Source organism: Chrysemys picta, chromosome 16, assembly GCF_011386835.1.
Source record: "Chrysemys picta bellii isolate R12L10 chromosome 16, ASM1138683v2, whole genome shotgun sequence".
In the NCBI taxonomy this organism is placed as follows: domain Eukaryota; kingdom Metazoa; phylum Chordata; order Testudines; family Emydidae; genus Chrysemys; species Chrysemys picta.
Genome location: NC_088806.1, coordinates 14,728,475 through 14,750,063, shown reverse-complemented (window position 1 = coordinate 14,750,063; position 21,589 = coordinate 14,728,475). Strand labels below are relative to the sequence as shown.

General features: G+C 47.0%; 1 protein-coding gene across 2 annotated transcripts in view; it reads left to right on the top strand.

The window, feature by feature from the left end:
* Positions 1 to 21,589, top strand: part of SLC37A2 (solute carrier family 37 member 2) — a 59,715-nt gene that overhangs the window by 6,808 nt on the left and 31,318 nt on the right. For both annotated transcript variants that reach the window (XM_065570664.1, XM_065570662.1), the window contains exons 2-4: positions 17,983 to 18,064; positions 18,797 to 18,884; positions 20,504 to 20,582. In XM_065570664.1, the coding sequence (XP_065426736.1) occupies positions 17,983 to 18,064; positions 18,797 to 18,884; positions 20,504 to 20,582 (249 nt within the window). The remainder of the gene's footprint in view (positions 1 to 17,982; positions 18,065 to 18,796; positions 18,885 to 20,503; positions 20,583 to 21,589) is intronic.

The window sequence follows — 21,589 nt, the reverse complement described above, 5'->3', positions numbered from 1 at the left end:
GTGGCCAGGATCCGGGCAGCGTGAGTGCCACTGAAAATCCGCTCGTGTGCCGCCTACCCCTGGTCTAATGCTATTTAGTGGCTGGAAGTTGAAGCTAGACAAATTCAGACTGGAAATAAGGTGCAGATTTTTAACGCTGAGGGTAATTAAGTTGTCCCAGTGGTTACTAAGAGTTGTGGTGGATACTGGCAATTTATAAATCCAGTTTGGATGTGCTTTTAAGCTGCCCTAATTCAAAAGGAATTATTGTGGGGAAGTTCTATGGCCTGTGTTAAACAGCTCACACTGGATGATCACAGTGGTCCCTTCTGGCCTTACAGTCTATGAATCTCCTCACACATGTTGGGCTTTTGTACTGGGTTTCGATCCAGTGTTCAATTGATTTTATGCATTAAGCATAATAAACTCTTGGAAATGGGTCAGCACTGCAGTTAGATCGAGTGTGATATGTGCCATACAGTTCAGCCTGTACTGGGGGGGCGGGAATGGCAGAGGATGCTCAAAACACATACCTCATTTAGTGAAACTGGCTTTTGTACATCGTGGGATCAGGGTTCGTTCTTCACCTGGCTGCAGATTTGACATTTCTGCACCACAGAGTAGTGTGTGGGGCAGGTGAACCAGGCTGAAATGAAGAAAAAAATAGTGGTCACTCTGAATGCAACTCTGGTGCTTCCTGTGTACCTAGTGCATTCCCTTGAAGGGGCAATGGGTGTGGGAGTAACCCAGAAGGGGAAGCCTGGCTGGGTGGGTCCCAACAACAGACGCTTATGATATTGCAATTATTTGTCCAAATGATGCCAGTTTACAAGGATTGTGTGTTTAGATGAGCAAACAGTGGTGTGTGTGGGGGAGGTATTAATAGCTTAACTTGGACCCTCAGAAGTGATCAGGAGTGACCCTTCCTTCCCCTACTGCCCCAGTGCTACCATTGCCACTCCCTGTGTTCCCTTGCTTGGTTGGGGAGCGTCCGTGCTTGGTGCTTAGAGCAGCCGATCAGCCTCTCCTACCCCCGCCTCGAAAGGAGAGCGAGTGAGGGTTCAGCTGCTGGACAGCTGCCAGGGGACTCCCTTTCTCTGGTTCTAGAGGCCTCCTCGCTACTGGCATTTTTCTTAGCCTCTCCCGCTGTTGCTGTAGCCCAAGTGCAGCCCCACTGGTCATGGCACATGGTAGGTCGCTGCAGTATTTGGGGCTCATCCTGTTGCAGAGTGCACCAGCCAGGAGGCAGCACACAGGAGAAAGCTGATGCCCTCCTTCTCTCACATCAACCTTAGGGGGCAAAAGAAAGAATGGGGGTGGGGCTAGCCTAGAGGAACACGGAGTCTAGAAAGGTGTGGTTCTGTATTTAGAAAGGGGTATGAAGGTTAGAGGGATGGGGATGAAAATCATCTGTCCAGAGGAAAAAGTGAACCTACCTGCTGGGGGCAGGCGAGCAGGACAGTTGCTCTGGGTGCCAGCTTCCAAGGGGAACTGTATTGCTACCCCACTGGAATTTTTGTTCCACTCTGATTGACCAGTTGCTTTTGTACTGCTGATTGACTGACTGGCTTTTTCCCCTTCAGCTGTGTGTGCTGGATGCCCACACACATACCCAGGGGTCAGGCGCGATGGCACTTGGGTGGCTAGCTTGAGTCACCACTCGTGTCACTGCAGCCACGTTGCTATTTTTAGCATGCTGGTTCGAGCAGAGTTTAGTGCATCTGTCTACCCAGGCTGGGAAGTACCCTCCCAGCTGCAGTGTGGACGTGCCCTTTGGGAATGCTAGAGGCATGAAAAAACTACTCCGAGGAAGGGTGCCTAAATCTGGCCTTAAACGATTCTGAGTGTTTGTGGTGGACACTCCACAGCTTTGTGAGTCTAGAGCACAGTTTCTCAAATGCGGCCACCAGGTGGTTTCCCCTGTGGCCATGGCAGTTTCCTGTGCAGCATGTTCTTTGTTCGGCTCGGACTTGAAGATTTTTCGCTTTCCTCTCTACAGCATGGGATGTGGTTCGCCTGCTGGGAGCATTTGGGCATATCTCACCTAATCAATTCCTTGCACTGCAGGGGTCTCTGGCATCATAAGTACCTTGATTTCTCTGTTCTATCCCTGTGGCCCACAGTTTAAACTAAAACGTTTCAGTCCTCAGAAGACTAAAGTCTCTGGGCTTAACATAAGAGTATCTAGGTGGAAATTAATGACCTGTGAAATGTAGGACAGACTAGATGATCCAATGGTCCTGTCTGTCCTTAAATTCTAAAACTATGAATTTTAAAGTGGCTGCCATTCCTAACTCGGGTGCCCAGTTATATTCTAGATGTTTAAAAAAGTAAATTGAAAAAACAAATTCCATCATGACTCATGTGGTTGGCATATCAGCAGGGCTGGAATCTTTAGCTCCATCAAACAGGCCTCTGCCCCTTAAACTAGTGGAGTAATTGAAAGCAACATTAAACCCTCTATGTGGATTAACATGGGGGGTGGAGGGGGTGAGACACACACTTTGTGGAAGGGTTTCACAGATATTTGCTGACTGCAGAGGAGTGGTGACTCAAGAATCTTGGATTCCATTCCTGGCTCTGGAGGGGGAGTGTGCTTTGTGGTCACAGACTCTTCTGCCCTGTCCACTCCAACTTGTCCCTATCCCAGTCCTGTCTCTTCCCCACCATTGGCTTCTCATCCCAGTTCCATTCTCCTTGCCTATCCTATCCCACTCCTCAGGCTTCTCATCCTAGTCCCAGTGTCGTTGGCCAGCCAGCCCTAGTCTCCCCCTCTGGGATCCCCATCTGAGTCCCAGTCTCCCCCTACTCCCAGTATCCTTGTTCAGTTAGTCCCAGTTGCCCCAGGAGAGGCACTGAGAGTTAAAGTAACTTTGCTTGGAGGTGACAAATGCATGGAACTCTGTGTCCAGGTTCATGAGACATTTTTGAAAACTGATGCTACCTGGTCACCTGACATTAGTGAGGATTCGAACAGGACCCCAAGACTTCCCACCACTTTGAGAAATGGGAGCTGTGCACTTTCTATGGAAGATATGGCTAGCTCTTCAAAGTGTTTCCTCTTTCCAGTCAGCATTGCTTCAGTCGTGCCTAGGTTCAACATGGGCCAGCTGCTCTTCATAGGAGAGCTAATTTCCTGTTGGAATTCTGACACTTGAGTGTTGGTGGTGATTCCGTCAGTTGAGGTCGGTAGTAGAGTGTTATTGGCATCCTGGGGCAGCTAAGTCCATGCGTCTCTCTGTGCTCTCCCGTAGCTATTGAAGGGGAGTGGGATAGTATGGATCCTTGTGGAATCCCTTTGGGGAGGAGGAGCAGTTACCCATCACCATTCTCTGTGCTCTGGTGGAGAGAAATGGTTGGAACCAATTAATTGTAATTGAAGGCTGTCCCATAATGCAGACATACGGGGGACCAAATTAAGATTGCATCAGGAACCTTAATTCTGGCATTTCCTAACTTTTGAGTGCTTGATTTAGCAACCTTAATGTCCTTTGAATGGTGCATGTGTTTGTGCGGGTGCACGTGAATAAATGTTCTGGAAATGGGGGAGAAGGGGACAATGAGGAAGCAAAATTTGCAGATAGCACAAGATTATTTAGATTAGTCAATTCCAAAGAGAACTGTGGGGGAATATAGGGGAACCTAACTACCCATGATGTCCATTCCCTTGATAAATGCCAAGTAATGCATATTGGAAGGAAAACAATAAACTATTTATACACCTTATTTTATGTAGTTGTATTGACTCAGAAAAAGGATGTGGGTGTCATTTAGGACAGCTCAATGGAGACTTCTGCTTAGTGAGAAGCTGCGGTCAATAAAGCAAACAAGATGTTGGGATGCATAAGAAATAGGCTGCAGAATAATAGCAAAACTATTGCAATGCCCTTCTGTATATCAGTGGTGCAGCACCAGCTGGGTATTGAGTGCCGTACTGGTCACTTCATCTCAAAATGGATATTGCAGAATTAGAGGGGGTTTAGAGAAGGCAACAAAAATGATTCCGGGCCAGGAAAAACTCTAATATGAAGAGAGATTGAAATGACTGATTGTTACCTTTTTACACATGAGACAAGAGGGGACATAAGTCAATAAAATAAGCAATGACCTAGAGAAGGTAGACTGGGAGTTTTTGTTCACCCTGTCTTGTAACACAAGAACAAGGAGACATTCAATGAAATTAAAAGATAGCAAATTCAAAACGGATCAAAGGAAATACGCTTTCACACAGTGCACAGCTAAACAGTGGCACTCCATTGCCATGGGCTATCACTGAGGCCAGAAACTCCGTGAGATTCGAAAAGATCCCAAAGAGATCTCGTCAAACAAAATACTAAACTCATGAGGTGCTACTTTTTTGATCTAGTTAAAATGGTTGGAAGAGTGTAGGCTGGCCTGCTAAAATAGCAGGTTTAGTCATGCTGAGTGACGTAGGCATCTGAGTTGAACTTGTTAGTATTAGGAGTTATGTAAGAGAGGAAAACCTTGCAAAGCCTCTATGAACTGGGAACCTTAGGCTGCTAATACTTGTCTTTTTGGAGTCTCGCTCCTTTTCCAACTGCACGATTTAATGTTGAGGTTTCTACAGTAGAACCTCAGAGTTATGAACACCAGAGTTACGAACTGACCAGTCAACCGCACCTCTCATTTGGAACCGGAAGTACACAATCAGGAAGTACACAGCAGAGACAATCTTTCCCCCCAAACAAACAAACCCAGTACAGCACTGTGTTAAATGTAAACTACTATGCAGAAGAAAAACGATGTTTTTCTTCTTTTTTTTTTTTTTTTTTTAAAGTAAAGTTTCAAAGCTGTATTAAGTCATCTGGTTTCTGTGCGGAGGAAAGGAATTAGGGATTTCCAACTGTGGAGATGAGCAGTTGTCTAGCTCTCCTATGTGGAGGCTGCACTGCATGGTTACAATGCACTTGTAATGACTGATAAAATCGGTTGGGCTCACTGCTGTGGAGGCCTGATCCGAAGCCAAATGGAATAAGTGCAAAGTTTTCTATTGGGCTTTGGATCCGCTCCTACCCAAACCACAGTGTGGCTTCTTCTGATGATTCCCCGCCACTGGACGTCTTTGCGGCAATCTGCACTTGACGCCCGAGTGACTTGGATGCAGTGTGGTGGGGGAGTAGGGTTTTTTGTGTATGTAGCACATATTAATTCGTTATAGACAGAGCTCCCAGCCTGGTGTTTGTACACAGGCTTTATAGAGCTCCGGCATCTCCTCAATTTGTGGATCTGGCTCCTCATCCAGACAGAGAAATGCGGGGTTGATGTTCGTCCCAAAGCCTCTTGGCTCCAGTTCCCTCTTTTCCCAGCAAATACAGGACCTGCATATGCTTTGCCTGGGTCAGGTTTTTCTTGGTCTCTCTTGTATTGAGAGATCCTTGATTGACAGGCCTGAGAGATCCTAACTCCTGTTGCTCACCACATCATGGGCTTGCAGTTTCCTCTCTGAACTCTTCAGCCCTCTCTACTGTCCACTCTTTCCGCTAAAATAGCTGAATTCTAGATTGAGCAGGGGCAGCAAGTTCCACGAAAGGGCACTGTGCGTCCTCCATTAGGAGCTGCCTTGCGTTCTCCTCGGCCCCCTCCCCCAAAGGTCTTTACTTTCTCTTTGCAGGATTTTCTTGAACTGTGTTTTATGTCTAAGTCAGTTCTCTCTTAAGCAGAAGTGAAACCAGTTTGAGGCAAGAACAGAAGCTGCTCAGTTCAGAAGACTAATTCTCTGGGGGAAGGAAACCAAAAGCTACAATGGCCTACAGTAGTTCCCTGGCTAGGGAGGCACTCGTGTACAAGTCACTAGTGTCACATCTGTAGCTGAACTTACACAGTCCTCTGCTGTATGTTCTTAATCGTTCATACAGACTTGTCAATTCTATGTACTGCAGCACTGATCCTCCTCGGTGTCTGATCAGCGCTAAGAAGCACAGCCTGGTGACTGGTGGCTACGTGGCACTGCTTTGGCAGCTCTAACGCTTATTCCTGATTTCTTGCTCCCTTTCCTCTCCCTGGCTCTTCTTAAACAGAAACGAGAGGAGGACATGGCTTTTAACTGTCTCATGCTGCCTAAAAAGGTCCCCATGCGATGAAATTTCCTATTCAGTACAGAGCACAAGTTCCTTGCCACGCTCTGGCCCAGCACAGCCCCTGAAAGTTATGAGGATGCGATGCTGTTTGTTCAGAACTCACCTGCCTAGGGAGTCCCTTATCCATTACTAATAGCCCACGGAGTTGACCTACTTAGTGTGCCTTGTGAAATCTGCTAGATGGGTTTACATGTCTCGTCATCTTGACACTTTGGGACCAAAGGGAGCTGCAGATTAAACAGCTGTCAGCTTGTATCTTGAAGAGTAGATGTCCCTGGATGTGTCCATTTTCCCCCGCTCTCGGCACACCTGTGGTGCTGCCCTCAGTTTGGGATAAAAGTACCTGGGACTGGTAAATTGCTGAACAGGCTCCTGCCGTGTTGGGGCTGAAGCTCCCCCCTGGCTGAAGTCAGTGTGATTGTTTTCAGGGAGATCTCTATGCTAATGAGGGAATAGATAATCCCTGCCTTAGACACTGACCCTTGAGGAGCCTCTCGGACCCAGCATCTTCTCTTCCTCCTTCCCACAATACAATCGTCTTCAAGCCAATTTTGTCTCTAGCCATTCTGTGCGGGGCAGCTGTTCCAGAGGCAGCGCTGTGGGACATAAATGCTGAATCAGATGCTAAGAGGATGTTGGGGGTGGGGAGCTAGGGCGAGAGTCCTCGGCTGTTTAACGCTGAAGTTGTGTCTGTGAGTGGCTAGAGCAGGGCCTTAGTTCCCTATCTCTTCCCACCTCCGTTGCCCCCACATAAAGGCCTTATCTTCCTCTATGCTAAGCACCCACAAATCCCACCAAAGCCAACGGGAGCTGCTGGTGCTCAGTACCTCTGAAAACTGAGTCGTCAGTACTTACCTGCCTGCACCACAGAGCAGTATCTGAGATACTCAGACTCTGCATAAGTGGGGTATCAAGGGAAATCTACTGAGAACTGTTGGCAAATGTTCGTTTTTTATGGGGATTGTTACCCTTACCAGACTCACAGGTGGGCCAAGACTCCATTAAGTAAGGATCTTACACCAGCATCACCCCTAAAGCAGCCTAAGACCCGCTTGCGTTCTAGCATGATCTGATCTGTTTCACTCTCCGATGCATTCAGGGTTGTGAAAAAACAGACTTTTCCTAGGAGACAAAATGCCAGCGTGGTGGGTTTTGCTCGTTTTGTTGCATCTTTGTTTTATTTTTTCACTTTTTGAATTTCTTGTGTCACTTTGAATGATTTTATCGGCATATAACATACCTGAAAGTGTCCTTGGATGCTAGAAACATTCTCACTTCAGTGTGTGAATGGAAACTTTATTCGGAAGTTACAAGGGAAGTGATGAGACTTGCCAGGCTCTTATGCCCATCAGGAATGTGTCAAGCTGGCTAAGTCATTGCAAATTTTTGTTGTTGTTGTTGTCTTCAGATTGTTTAATGCCCTAATGGTGGCGTCTTCTTCCTGTAGTAAATGTGAAAGCTCTGGTCAGTACTGGTCACCAGTAATCCCAGATAACTCAGTCTGAATAGCTGACTCTCCAGGCCTGAAGTGGAAGGCACAGTGACCAGCATTTGAATAGACCAAAGTAATCAAACCAAAGAATTCTTTTGAACAAAGATAAAGCTCTTCCCAAGGTTGAGTGGGCGGATGGGAAGGACTCCTGCTAATCTCAGAGCAGAGATGACGTGTAATTGAATGAGATCTTGTCGAGTGAAGTGGAAAAGCAGAAAATGGAGTTAGGCGACTCTGCAGATGAGGTATTTTCCATGCCATTGTTTTTGGGATGAAGCTACAATGACAACTGATGTCATTGATCTAGACCTCCCTGCACTCCTCCCTCCCACCCCCATTTTTTCATTCAGGTTAGGGAAATTCCCTTATTTTGTGTGCAGAATTGTGGTCTGGGCATGGGCTGGCCTGCCTGAGTGTGATCCCTATGGACTAGGGTGCTGATTCTTGATCATCCTTCCTGCATCATGCTTAAGTGCTTGGTCCTGGGAGAGAGAAATATTCTCTGAATCTTTCCTTCCCTGTCCTGCCTGTTTCTCTGCGTATAGTGCACACAGCAGGGCTTGAGTGGGAACTTGGTTACAGGGAGGCAGTAATTCCACTGCTTCTCCCATGTGACACTGGAAACATATTAGTCATTCTGTGGTTCAGTTGCTTGTCTGAGGGAAATATTGAAATGGAAATATTCTCATTTCAATGGAATCTGCTCCAGATAAGCAGCTGACACATGAACCACCATCAAAGCCTAGGATTCTCTTGCAGATTTCTGCTGCCTTTACACATATCTTTCAGTAGCTCCCTAAATTTCTAAACTGTGCTTCCTGATAGATCATAGATTTTAAGACCAGAAGTGATCAGTGTTGAGCATCTAGTCTGACCTTCATAACACAGGCCACCGAACTTCCCTGAATTAATTCCTGTTAGGAGTCCCAATAGTTGTGGCTGAACAAAGCACATCTTTTAGAAAAATAGTCCAACTCGATTTTTTTTTTTTTAAACTGCTAGTGGTGGAGAATCCACCACAGCCCTTGGTAGGTGGTTCCAGCCGTTAATTACTCTCCCTGTTAAAAAAAATAAATACAAACTTTAACAATTGCTTCTTATTCCTATGGTCTGCATTTGCCCAGCTTCCACTTCCAGACATTGGATTATGTTAAGTTCTACCATCCTCTGCTAGACTGAAGAGCCCTCTATCTAATTTGTAACATCTTCTAGAAAGATGAATTAGCTGCTAGGCCCTCCCCTCAGAAATCCTGAGCTGCTTTATTTAGGCATTTATTGGAACCATTAAAAGCTTATAGAAAAGGCTGAGAGGACCTCTTAAAAACTACCTTTTAAGCTAATTTTTCTTCTCATGAACTAAGAACATAGGAGGAATTTTCCTGTTGATCAGTGTTGTGGCCATTCATTGACAGCTTCTTCTAATGTACAATGTAATCTGTTGTCAAAAGGCGGTGGGTACGGTAAGGAGTGATCCTGCACGTGTGGGAGATGGACAATTTGAGCGAATTGTGCTTTTCTGTCTCTGATTTCTGTGACTGCCCGTCAATGACCAGTCCAGAGTAATGGAATGACTAGGAACTGCTCTGTTCTCTCGAATTTTAAACAAACGTGTCCCGTGCTGTGAGGTGCTCTGTTCCATCCAATCCTACATAAAGGGGGTAGAAGGCACTTAGTATCTCACGTGATTGGCCCCACTGTTTGCAGCATTTTCTCTTACCGAATATGGCCATATGCTGAGAGCCGCTCCTCCTTGTACATTGGCTCCTATTAAACTGCAACGTATCTATGCCTTTTTATGTACACTTCTATAGTGAAACATGTGTGGACATTAAGGCTTGTGGGAAAAAGTTAAGGCTAGCGAAACAAGTGACTGTTGCCAGAAGGGCAGGGGCACAGTGAGGGGAGAACGTTGGCCTATCTAACACTTGAGAAGGGGGTGGGGGTGAAACTCATGACTCCAAAATGACAGGCTGAACTTTTCCCCGTCTCTATTGTTGAGATCTTCGGATATATAAATAATCCTTTGGTAAAGAAGGAAGATCCTACCAAAATAACTTGTTTCCTAAACGGCTGCTCTTAAGCTTGGTCATAGAGGCCATACAGGTCATCAGATGACCTGAATTGCATGAGTCTTCGTGTGCAAGGGAACTAACTAATGAAATCGCTGAATCAGTGATAATTATAGTTTGTAAAAAATCACATGGAAAACTAGGGAGGTATTAGAAGTGTGGAGGACAGCAAACTCTGTACCGCCTTTCCAGAAAGGCAAGAGCTGCCAGGATCACTTAACGTTCTGTATCCCCTAAGTCCTAACTCCTGTCCACAGTAGTGCATTTTTTTCTTAAAGAGGCTAATGGAGCCATGAACGAGAGGCATTGGGAATTTGGAAAGAACAACTCTTTCTGGATGCACTTGATTGCTTTTTTTGGTTGCTAGAACTTTGGATTCCCACTCATTCACCAATAGGTGAACTGCCTCTTCGTCATTCACTATGAAGCCTAAAGATGAGTTTTAAAGTCAGCTTTTGACTAAGTGGTGATTTTTTTAGAAATAACCCCAGAGTAGGTATGGATTTCTGAATGGCATTTGAGTAGAACTTGTCCACTTCCCTGCATTCTGACCCTGGGGGGAGTTCTGTAGTGTGGTAAATGTGGTGTGAGTCCAAGTATCAGGAAAATCTTCCTGACTGCCGGATGTATTGTGTTGTAGAATAGTCTCCTCAGGGAAGTGGTGAACATCTTCTTGCTTGGGACTTGTAAAACGAGACTGAGGACAGTGCAAGTACTCATGCCATAGGGAATATTTCTGCGCTGGGAGAGGGACTAGATGATCCAGCAGGTCTTCATCTCTAACTCTTGAGTGTCTGAATCACCTAATAAACAGCTGCTGGAGGAACCAGAATTCCAGCTGCTGTACTAGAACTGGGACTGTTAAATCTCCAAACTGGGCCAGGTGCAGAGAAGGGCTGCTAGGATGCTCATGGGAATGGCGAGGCTATATTAAGAACTTGGTTTGTTTAACCTAGCAAACCATGGGCTGAGAAGGGCCATGGTTGTGTTTAATAAATATATCAGGGGCTACACTAAGGAGGAAGAAGAGCTATTGAAGAATTTGGTACAAGAACAAATGGGAATAAACTGGCCAGAAATAAATTGAAGCTGGAAATGAGAAGCAGGTTTCTAGCCAGTTCTGGAGGAGTGCAGTTTTGGAACAGCCTCCCACTAGGAGCAGTGGGGACAAGAAACCTGACTGATTTTAAGATGGAGCTTGATCAGTTTATGAACAAGATTACATGTCAGGTTTGCCTGCCATAACAGGGACTTGACCTGGTGGCCCAGGAAGTCCCTTTAGTCCTACATTATGTTCTTAAAAATAATGTTGCACTAAGGCATCAGCCACTGAACCTGATCATGTTGGCTTTAAATGGCACCAGTTGGTCTGTCGTTCATGTGTGATAAATACAGCCCGTGTTCCCTCTGGTCTTCTAGTCTCTACCCTAGACCCGAGGAAGAGCTCTGTCTAAGCTCAAAAGCTTGTCTCTCTTGCCAACAGAAGTTGGTCCAATAAAAGATATTGCCCTCACCCACCTTGTCTCTTTAATATCCTGGGACCAATATGGCTACAAAACCACTGCAAACAATCTCTACCCAAAACAGGGCAAGAGATGGCATTTTCAAGAAAATAGAAGATTAGGGTTGGAAGAGACCTCAGGAGGTCATCTAGTCCAATCCCCTGCTCGAAGCAGGACCAACACCAACTAAATCATCCCAGCCAGGGCTTTGTCAAGCCAGGCCTTAAAAACCTCCACCACCTTCCTAGATAACCTATTCTAGTGCTTCACCACCCTCCTAGTGAAATAGTGTTTCCTAATATCCAACCTAGACCTCCCCCACTGCAACTTGAGACCATTGCTCCTTGTTCTGTCATCTGCCACCACTGAGAACAGCCTAGCTCCATCCTCTTTGGAACCCCCCTTCAGGTAGTTGAAGGCTGCTATCAAATTCCCCCTCACTCTTCTCTTCTGCAGACTAAATAACCCCAGTTCCCGCAGCCTCTCCTCATAAGTCATGTGTCCTAGCCCCTTAATCATTTTCGTTGCTCTCCGCTAGACTCTCTCCAATTTGTCCACGTCCCTTCTGTAGTGTGGGGGTCCAAAACTGGACGCAGTACTCCAGGTGTGGCCTCACCAGTGCCGAATAGAGGGGAATAATCACTTCCCTCAATCTGCTGGCAATGCTCCTACTAATGCAGCCCAATATGCCGTTAGCCTTCTTGGCAACAAGGGCACACTGCTGATTCATATCCAGCTTCTCATCCACTGTAATCCCCAGGACCTTTTCTGCAGAACTGCTGCTTAGCCAGTCGGTCCCCAGCCTGTAGCGGTGCATGGGATTCTTCCGTCCTAAGGGCAGGACTCTGCACTTGTCCTTGTTGAACCTCATCAGATTTCTTTTGGCCAAATCCTCCAATTTGTCTAGGTCACTCTGGACCCTATCCCTACCCTCCAGCGTATCTACCTCTCCCCCCAGCTTAGTGTTATAAGAACGGTTGTACTGGGTCAGACCAAAGGTCCATCAAGCCCAGTATCCTGTCCTCTGACAGTGGCCAATGGCAGGTGCCCCAAAGGAAATGCACAGACAGGTTATCATCAAGTGATCCATGCCCTGTCACCCAATCCCAGCTTCTGGCAAACAGAGGTTAGGGACACCATTCCTGCCCATCCTGGCTAATAGGTCTGTCAAAGGCTATCTTCCATGAATCCATCTAGCTCCCTTTTGAACCCCGTTATAGTATTGGCCTTCACAAAACCCTCTGGCAAGGAGTTCCAGAGGTTGACCGTGCATTGCGTGAAAAAATACCTTCTTGTGTTTGTTTTAAACCTGCTACCTATTAATTTCATTTGGTGGCCCCTTGTTCTTGTATTATGAGAAGGAGTAAATAACACTTCCTTATTTACTTTCTCTATACCACTCATGATTTTATAGACCTCTATCATATCCCCCCTTAGTCGCCTCTTTTCCAAGCTGAAAAGTCCTCTCCTCATACGGAAGCCGTTCTATACCCTTAATTATTTTTGTTGCCCTTTTCTGAACCTTTTCCAATTCCAATATATATATTTTTTGAGATGGGGCAACCACACCTGCACGCAGTATTCAAGGTGTGGGCATACCATGGATTTATATAGAGGCAATATGATATTTTCTGTCTTATCTATCTCTTTCTTGATGATTCGCAACATTCGGTTCGCTTTTTTGACTGCCGCTGCACATTGAGTGGATGATTTCAGAGAACTATCCAATGACTCCAAGATCTCTTTCTTGAGTGGTAACCGCTAATTTAGACCCCATCATTGTATATGTATAGTTAGGATTATGTTTTCCAATGTGCATTACTTTGCATTTATCAACATTAAATTTCATCTGCCATTTTGTTGCCCAGTCATCCAGTTTTGTGAGATCCTTTTGTAGCTCTTCGCAGTCTGCTTGGGACTTAACTATCTTGAGTAGTTTTGTATCATCTTCAAATTTTGCCACCTCACTGTTTTATCCCTTTTTCCAGATCATTTATGAATATGTTGAATAGGACTGGGCCCAATACAGATCCCTGAGAGACACCACTATTTACCTCTCTCCATTCTGAAAACTGACCATTTATTCCTACCCTTTGTTTCCTATCTTTTAACCAGTTACCAATCCATGAGAGAACCTTCCCTCTTATCCCATGACTGCTTATTTAGCTTAAGACCCTTTGGTGAGGGACCTTGTCAAAGGCTTTATGAAAATCTAAATACACTATATCCACTGGATCTCCTTTGTCCAAATGCTTGTTGACTCCCTCAAAGAATTCTAGTAGATTGGTGAGACATGATTTCCCTTTACAAAAACCATGTTGACTATTTCCCAACAAATTATGTTAATCTATGAGTCTGACAGTTTTTTGTTCTTTACTATAGTTTCAACCAATTTGCCTGGTACTGAAGTGAGGTTTACTGGCCTGTAATTGCTGGGGTCACCTCTGGAGCCTTTTAAAAAAATTGGCGTCACATTAGCTATCCTTCCGTCATTTGGTACAGAAGCTGATTTAAGTGATAGGTTACAGATGACAGTTAGTAGTCCTGCAATTTCACATTTGAGTTCCTTCAGAACTCTTGGATGAATACCATCAGGTCCTGGAGACTTATTACTGTTTAGTTTATCAATTTGTTCCAAAACTTCCTCTAATGACACCTCCATTTGGGACAGTTCCTCAGATCTGTCACCCAAAAAGAATGGCTCAGGTTTGGGAATCTCCCTCACACCCTCAACAGTGAAGACTGATGCAAAGAATTCATTTAGTTTCTCCACAATGGCATTATCGTCTTTGAGTGCTCCTTTAGCATCTCGATCGTCCAGTGGCCCCACTGGTTGTTTAGCAGGCTTTCTGCTTCTGATGTATTTAAATTTTTTTTATTTTTTTTTGCTCATCTGTGAACTTGCTGAGGGTGCAATTCATCCCATCATCCAGATCATTAATAAAGATGTTGAACAAAACTGGCCCCAGGACTGACCCCTGGGGCACTCCGCTTGATACCGACTGCCAACTAGACGTCGAGCTGTTGATCACTACCTGTTGAGCCCGGTAGCTTTCTGTCTACCTTGTAGTCCATTCATCCAATCCATAATCCTTTAACTTGCTGGCAAGAATGCTGTGGGAGACCATATCAAAAATCGCCCTCTTCCCAAGTGGTTGGGTCTCTATCTGTATACGTAGGGAGTGGGTGCTTCTGTACCATGTCCCCCTGCCCATTAACTTGCCCTGGTGGGACCAATATTCCACCTGTGTCACACCGTGTCTTAGTAAGTGTGTCATCCAGTGATCCCATCTTTGTCCATCAAGCTCCGTGCTAAATGCATTCAATCTACAAATTCAAAGCAGGCTCTTCTAACTGCCAGCCCTGCAAATTCAACCTGGCATCTGGGAGTCAAAGTGGGTACTGATTGCTTTGTGCATTAGCTGCAATAAAGGTTCCATAGGCTGAGTTCTGCACTCAGAGATTCCTGGGCAACCTTCTGGAGCTTGCGTAGGTGTGACGCTGGAACTCCACAAACAATTGTGTTGATGCACAAGAAGGAATAGATTTCCCCCCCCCCCCCCAATGCTCTGTGGAGCAATAGGAAGTAAAAAGCAATAAATAATTTTATTTTGTCACTCAGATCGGATTTGATTCTGTTGCACCCAGGGAGCAGATATCTGAGGATAGAGGGTGCTGTTTTACATTAGGCCTTTCTGTGAACTGCATCCACACCTGGGAAAACATGCCGTGAGGTCAGGGCAAAGCTCCGGCTTGAAGTGCCAAAGTTCCGTTAGTATGGACAGTCTCATTCCATTCCATTGGCTCCCCAGATTCCCCTGTGTTAGGAATACTTTCTTATCTGGTAAGTATTGCGAGCAGCTTGGGTACTCGGACCAGAGCCAGACCCTCACATCCTCAGCCGTGAAAACCGATGCAAATAATTCATTTAGTTTATCCACAATGGCCTTCTTGTCCTTGAGTGCTCTTTTAGCAACTTGATCGTCCATTGGCCCCACTGATTGTTTAGCAGGCTTCTGATGTACTTAATTTTTTTTTTTTTTTTTTTTTTTGCTATTACTTTTTGAGTCTTTGGCAAGCTGTTTTTCAAATTCTTTTTTGGCCTAATAATATTTTTACCCTTCGTTGGCCAGAGTTTATGCTCCATTCTATTTTCCTCACTAGGATTTAACTTCTACTTTTTAAAGGATGCCTTTTTGCCTCTCTGCTCTTCATTGTTTGGCCACGGTGGCACTTTTTTGGTTCTCTTACTATGTGCACTTCCTTATAGGACATCTCTGAAAGCCAGCCTTTCCTCTCTGCCCACATAGCCAGATGCCTGTCGAGGCCTCAGTGTGTCCCTCTGTGGCTGCTCCACTCCTACTCCCCTTATGTCTGTATGTGCTGTTGGTGCTGAAATCACCACCTTGGCTTGTTGCTTGGACCCTGTCAGCCCCCTCTGCATCCTTCCGCTGCCGCCCATTTACCTATACAAGCTTCTTGCCTTCACCTTTCTTAAGGCCCTTCATCACTTAATCCCATCCTGCTTAGCTGATCCAATAACTTAACACATCATGGATCCCCACCTTCCTTCTGGCAGAGCTCCCAGGCTTCACTGCCCATCAGTCAGCTTCTCCCTTACCCACCTCCGGGCTGTTTCCCATTGTCCCGTGTGGTTGGAAGGGTGGGGGGAATCTCCCAGGTAAAATCCAAGCAGCCTCTATCCAAACCTTCTCAGGTTGCTCCAGACTAACCCTTGCCCTGATGGTGATCAAAGGTAGGCAGGTGACAAGCTGTGACCTTTCTTTCTGTACTCCCTTCCTCCCTAGCTTTATCCTCCCCCGAAATACCACCCATCTGATGGGATGACTTGTTCACCAGGTTCTTTTGCTTGCTCGCATCCTCAATTCTGCCCCCTCCCCTTCCCTTCCCTTCTCTTGTTGTGCCTTTATGTTGTGAGCCTTCAGGGCCGAGATTGTCTTTCTTTGTTTGGGCAGCACAATGGGGCCCCGATCCTGATAGCCTTTGTGTGCTACTGAAATATAGATATTTATTTTTACAAGCAAAAACCAAAGACAAACAGACAAAACCTGTTCAAAGCTATTTAGGTTACTACATCAAGCACTCAAAAGTTAGGAAACACCAGAGTTACAGTTGTCCACATAACCTTAATTTCATTCTCTTGTGCATCTGTCCTCACTGAATGAGGCAGGGTCCTGTGGAAAAAAACTAGCCTGTAATCATGGAACTAAAGACTGTATCATAGTGCAAATGCACAAGGACACCAAACTAAGGTTGCTTGGGCAGCAATAAATCTTGCATTTCCTAATTTTGGGGCGCTTTTACTCTGTAACCGAAATGTTCTTTAAATGCAGTTTTTTATTTAACATGTGTGTGTGTGTGTGTGTGTGTGTGTGTGTGTGTGTGTGTGTTTTTGTTTTAAAGTTGGAGAGGAAAAAATAAAAGCAAATGATATAGCTATGACTATAACAGTCTCTCATGATGAATCATGAGTGGGCTTTGAACTTTGGGCCTTCTGCAGTCCAGACTTCTATCACCTGAATTACTGGACTAGCTAGCAGCAGGAGAAAGCTGTTTTCTCTCAGAGGTGTGGACTGCTGGCTCTGGGGAGTGTAGGAGGATGGGGTACACCTCTCTCCCCACCCCTGGAAGTTGGGGGCGCACCGGCTGAATGTGACAGAGGGTCCTGTGGCACCTTTGAGACTAACAGAAGTATTGGGAGCATAAGCTTTCGTGGGTAAGAACCTCACTTCTTCAGATGCAAGAAGTGAGGTTCTTACCCACGAAAGCTTATGCTCCCAATACTTCTGTTAGTCTCAAAGGTGCCACAGGACCCTCTGTTGCTTTTTACAGATTCAGACTAACACGGCTACCCCTCTGATACGCAGCTGAATGTGGTGTCCCCAAGGGAGGGAGAAATGGGTCCCTGGGGCCAGATGCTGAATCCAGGCTGCTCTGCTCTTTTCCCTCCCCTCCACACGCATGTTCCCCACCCCCACATCACCAACCGTCAAATTTTACAGCTGCTCTTGCAGCTCCAGGCCCTCTCAGCATGTCTGCTGCCACTGTGGCATTGTGAATCGGGTGTTGGCAGCCTTCCTAGATGATACCTGATGACAACACTTCCCTGACGAGTGTGGGAAGGGAAATGGAGACTGAACGGTTTATAGCTCATACATTTCAGTTCAGCATTTCATGGGAGAAGGAAAAAGGCATTTGTGTCATGGAAGGAATTTCTACTGCTAAATATCAAAGGCTTTCTGCAAATGGGTGTGAGAACGTCTCCGAGTCCGAAGAATCCCTTAGAATGGGACCAGTTACGGAATTTAAATATAGAGATTGCTGGAACTAACTCATTCCACCTAGCATCATAGGTGGGTGGATTAAGCCCATCTGTGTCTCTTTCACCTATGTAACTTCTATGGCCCAATCCCACCAGTATCCTGCCTCTGCAGCCCCAGGAGTGTGATGAAAGAAGTGGTGCACCAGTCACCTGAGGGTTTCTGGAATGGGGTGGAAGCTTGTTTCAGACCCACTTAAGGTGGAGCCAGTGCCATGTTCAGGCCACGCTCCCCTGGACCTCTACATATGGGAAGTGGAGTTCTTCCAGCTTGTGGGTGAGGGTTGTGGATAGGATCCTGCCCATGTGTCCGCAGAGTCTCCTTGCTCCATGATGGTGGGGAAAGGGGTCAGGCTTGTCCCCAGCTCTTACCTGGCAGAGCAGTGACTAGCACCGACTGTGACTGCGCTATCCCTGACCCTGGTGCTAATGATCTGGCTCCTCTCCATTTTAATGCCTTGTCTCGCTCACTTGTGCTGTTTCCTGTTCTTCCCCCACTCAGGTATCGGGGGCTAACGCTTGTGCTGACATTCCTGTTTTATGCCAGTTTCCATCTCTCTCGCAAACCCATTAGCATTGTGAAGGTAAGTGCTGTACCTGGAGCATAACACGTAGTGTGGCCCTATGCTCATGACTTCTGCTTCTGTAATTAGTCCTGTTCTGGCCAGCTCCCCAACCCACTGTTAATGCATGAGTCTGATGGTATTGCAGGCCTCCGCCCCCTCCCCCACCCCCCCATGCGCCAGTACCTGCACCCTGCCAGTGGCCTGGTCTCACCATTACCTCCACAGCCAGCAGTGAGCTGCTTGCAGCCATTGGCCTGGTGCACTAGTGTCTCATCCTAGTGCGCTTTATTAAGAGATGTTTGGGCGAGGGTCAGGAAGAAAAGTTCTCCAGATTCTCTCTTTGGGCGGCTTCTCAGATCCTCAGTCACTCTGGCAAGGCTTTTCCCTTGAGGAGGATCTGTGTCGTGTAGGTTCAAACCTTCACACAGGGTTTCACACCATTCCTGGTGCCTGAAACGTGGACCAGCAGCATCAGGGAGACTTCAGTCAAGGTATCCTAGGTACCAAGGGTGCTTAAAAGGCACTAGCTGGTGGGGGCGGGGTAGCCAGAGGGCATGGAGAAGCAGAGAGCACATGGGGGCGGGGGGGATGTCTGGGAGGTGCTGGGTTGGGGACAGGCTGTGGGGTGAGCAGTGAGAGTGTGTGCAGGAGGGAAACAAGAAGCGGGAGCTGCCTCTTGGTCTTGTGTGAAGATGCCTTTTGAAGGAGACCTGGACTCTTCAGCCTTTTCTTTCCTTGTTCGGTCCACAGAGCGAGCTGCACACCAACTGCACTTCTCCAGGAATGATTCCCCCCAATGGCACCAACAGCACCACGTGGTGTGACTGGGCTCCCTTTGGTAAGAGCTTCCTGACTGAGTGCCGTGGGCCTCCCACCCAGCTCCTCTGGACGGCTGCGCTCTGAGCTGCAAAGAGCGCAGGCGAGCACAGCTCCCTTCCCTCGTGTGCTGGGGGCAGCCAGGACAGCTTCACCTCTGAGCTCAGTGCCCAGGTAGCTGCAAGTCACTTGGTCCAAGGTCTCCAGGAAGGTGTTTGGGTGGGAGGCTCTACTGGCTGGGCAGAAATTACAGAGACTGCTCAGACTGCCTGGCTGGGAGCCCTCATTATCTGCCCCTAGCCTGTCCATGTCCCTCTGCCACACTCCCCATGCTGCTGCTGCCACCCTGGCTTTGTCGGAGTGCTGCTTGGGTAGCCCTTGGGGCCAGCAATTTCCAGTGCCTGTTGGGGCCCCAGCCCCTTCTCCAAGAGCAAGCCATGACTGAGCCTGTGTGCCTCCGCCCTAGACTGTGACCCCAGGAAGTCCGATCAAATATTAAGAATTGGCAGTGCTCTGGCAAATAGACTCGTAACGTGATTAATGACCTTCCTCAGGAGCCTTAATGTGTTTACAACGTACTTATGAGTCTCATTAGCACGTTAGCTGAGGGTCGGGTTCCCGGAGCACCTGGGTTTGGCAGTTGCTAATCAGAGCCAATTGGAGGCCATTAACCAGCTGAGCAGTGCCCAGTGTGCTTTTGCCTCATGTCCCCGGTACAAAGGGCAGGTGCCTAGTGGAAAACAGGCATGTAACAGAAGCCGCCAGAGCTGGCACCATAGTGGGGTGTCCTGGCATTCAGAGAAGGTGTCGTTTCTGAAAGCAGTGCGGCTTAGCACGGCCTAGAACCATGCTCCTCGACCTTTTCAGGCTGGCACCCCTTACTCAAAATAACGTTTTTGAAACTCTTACATTTACTGTAAAAGAGTGTGAAAAGCATCGCCATGCGTACAGCGCCACGCCAATGGAATGGAGTGGTCGGTGCATGCTGAGAGGTTGACCGAGAACACTTCCCCTTGAAGGGTCAGGAGGTGTGGGAGAGAGAGCCTCTGTGCTTTAGACTGTAAGAACATAGTCAATGCCTCATTCATTTCCTCTCGCATTGGTTGAGAATCACTGGCCTGGAGGAATGAGCTCAGGAGACAAAGTCCCAAGTTTGAATCCCAGTTCTGCTGCATTGTCCCATCCCCTCTTCGTACCTTCAGTCCCCTTTGGTAGATGGGGATAATTATACTTTGTTTTTGGGAGTGTGAGGTGAAGAGCAGTGAGGTAATGTTTAAATACCCAAGGTTCTGCTCTACTCTTAAAAATCTGATCCCTGAAGCAGTGAGTGAGGCACGCGGCAATTCAGCTCTGAGGGTCTCTGAGCCTTGCTGGGAGCACAAAGCGGTAACCTGCATTGGGGCGGGAGTGGGAGAGAGCAATATCCCCTGTGGATGTGAATGAGATGCAGGGCTTCTCTAAAATATATAGGCTTAAACCCTGAAAATATAGCTAGCAGCAAGCCCACCTTCCAGGTCTCGAAGCATCCCCGCGGTGCTGAGGTGGGGAGAGTGGGCAGAGACTGCAGTTGGGAGTCTTGCTATTCCAGCCTGTTGCAGGCAGAAACCAGCATGTTAAAGAGCATTGTCACCTGTTTTCCAGATCAGGCTAACTACAAAGAGCTCTTTGGTGCCCTGGACAATGCCTTCTTGGTTGCCTATGCCATTGGAATGTTTATCAGGTATGGACTTCCGAGCACCACCAGCATGTGGGGAGGAGACGGTTACATCTCAAATCCTCCCCCAGATGCCTCACTGTGATCACCTCCATTCCACAGACCCCATGAGAGCTTTCCAACTGCATAGCTGCCAACAGGTGTACTGGCTCTTGCGTCGGGTGGTATCTTTCCCTGGCTCAATGATGGTGTCTTGGACAAAAGCTGGGCCAGACAGTCTGATTCTGGCTTCCTACATGTCCCTGGTAGCCTCAAAAGCACAGGACATGTAGCATAGCCGATGTTGCTACCTTGCACCCCAGAAGTGGCTGCATTTCAGTGATGCATGAAGCTGATGTAAACCATTCTGGAATGTGTTGGGTGAATGGTGCTGTATAATGCCAATGACTGATTGTTAAGAAGTGGAACGTCCCTTAGGGAGCTAGACCCTGGCAGAAAGCTGCAGCACCAGTGCTCTTTGGTCACGTCTCTTGTCCAGCAAGACGAAGGGAAGACAAACTTTGAACTGGCCTCCCGGCACTGAGAATAAATTGATCCCCATTTCTCTTGCCTGCTTCAGCCCAGTGATTCCAAGCGCCCTAGCTGACTGGTCTGTACAGACCCTTCCCTTTCCCTTAGACTCTGGCTTTCGCTGCCAGTGGAATCGGTGTAGCCCTAGCTTGGAATTTCAGCCACCTTGTTCTGTTCCTAGAATGCAGACTTTTCCCTCTATTGGAGCTTGCAGTTGGGTTATGATGATGATTTTGGGTGGCGTTTGCCCTTCCCCTACCCCGGAAAATAACCCTGTGGGGATAAGAAATGACTTGCGCTCCAGCTTGGTAAATAACATCCATCACAGGTGCTACAGGCTGTGGACACTTTAGCAGGTTTCTTATCAGTTTGCTGTTTGTGACGGCAGCTTCAGGGGTTTGTATCTGAAATGTGTCCAGCCTGTTTGAGAGGTCAGGTTGGTTTCTGTGTTGATCTGGGCTGAGTGGGATGGCGAGGTGGTCTCCGGTCTGGGTGCAGGTGGG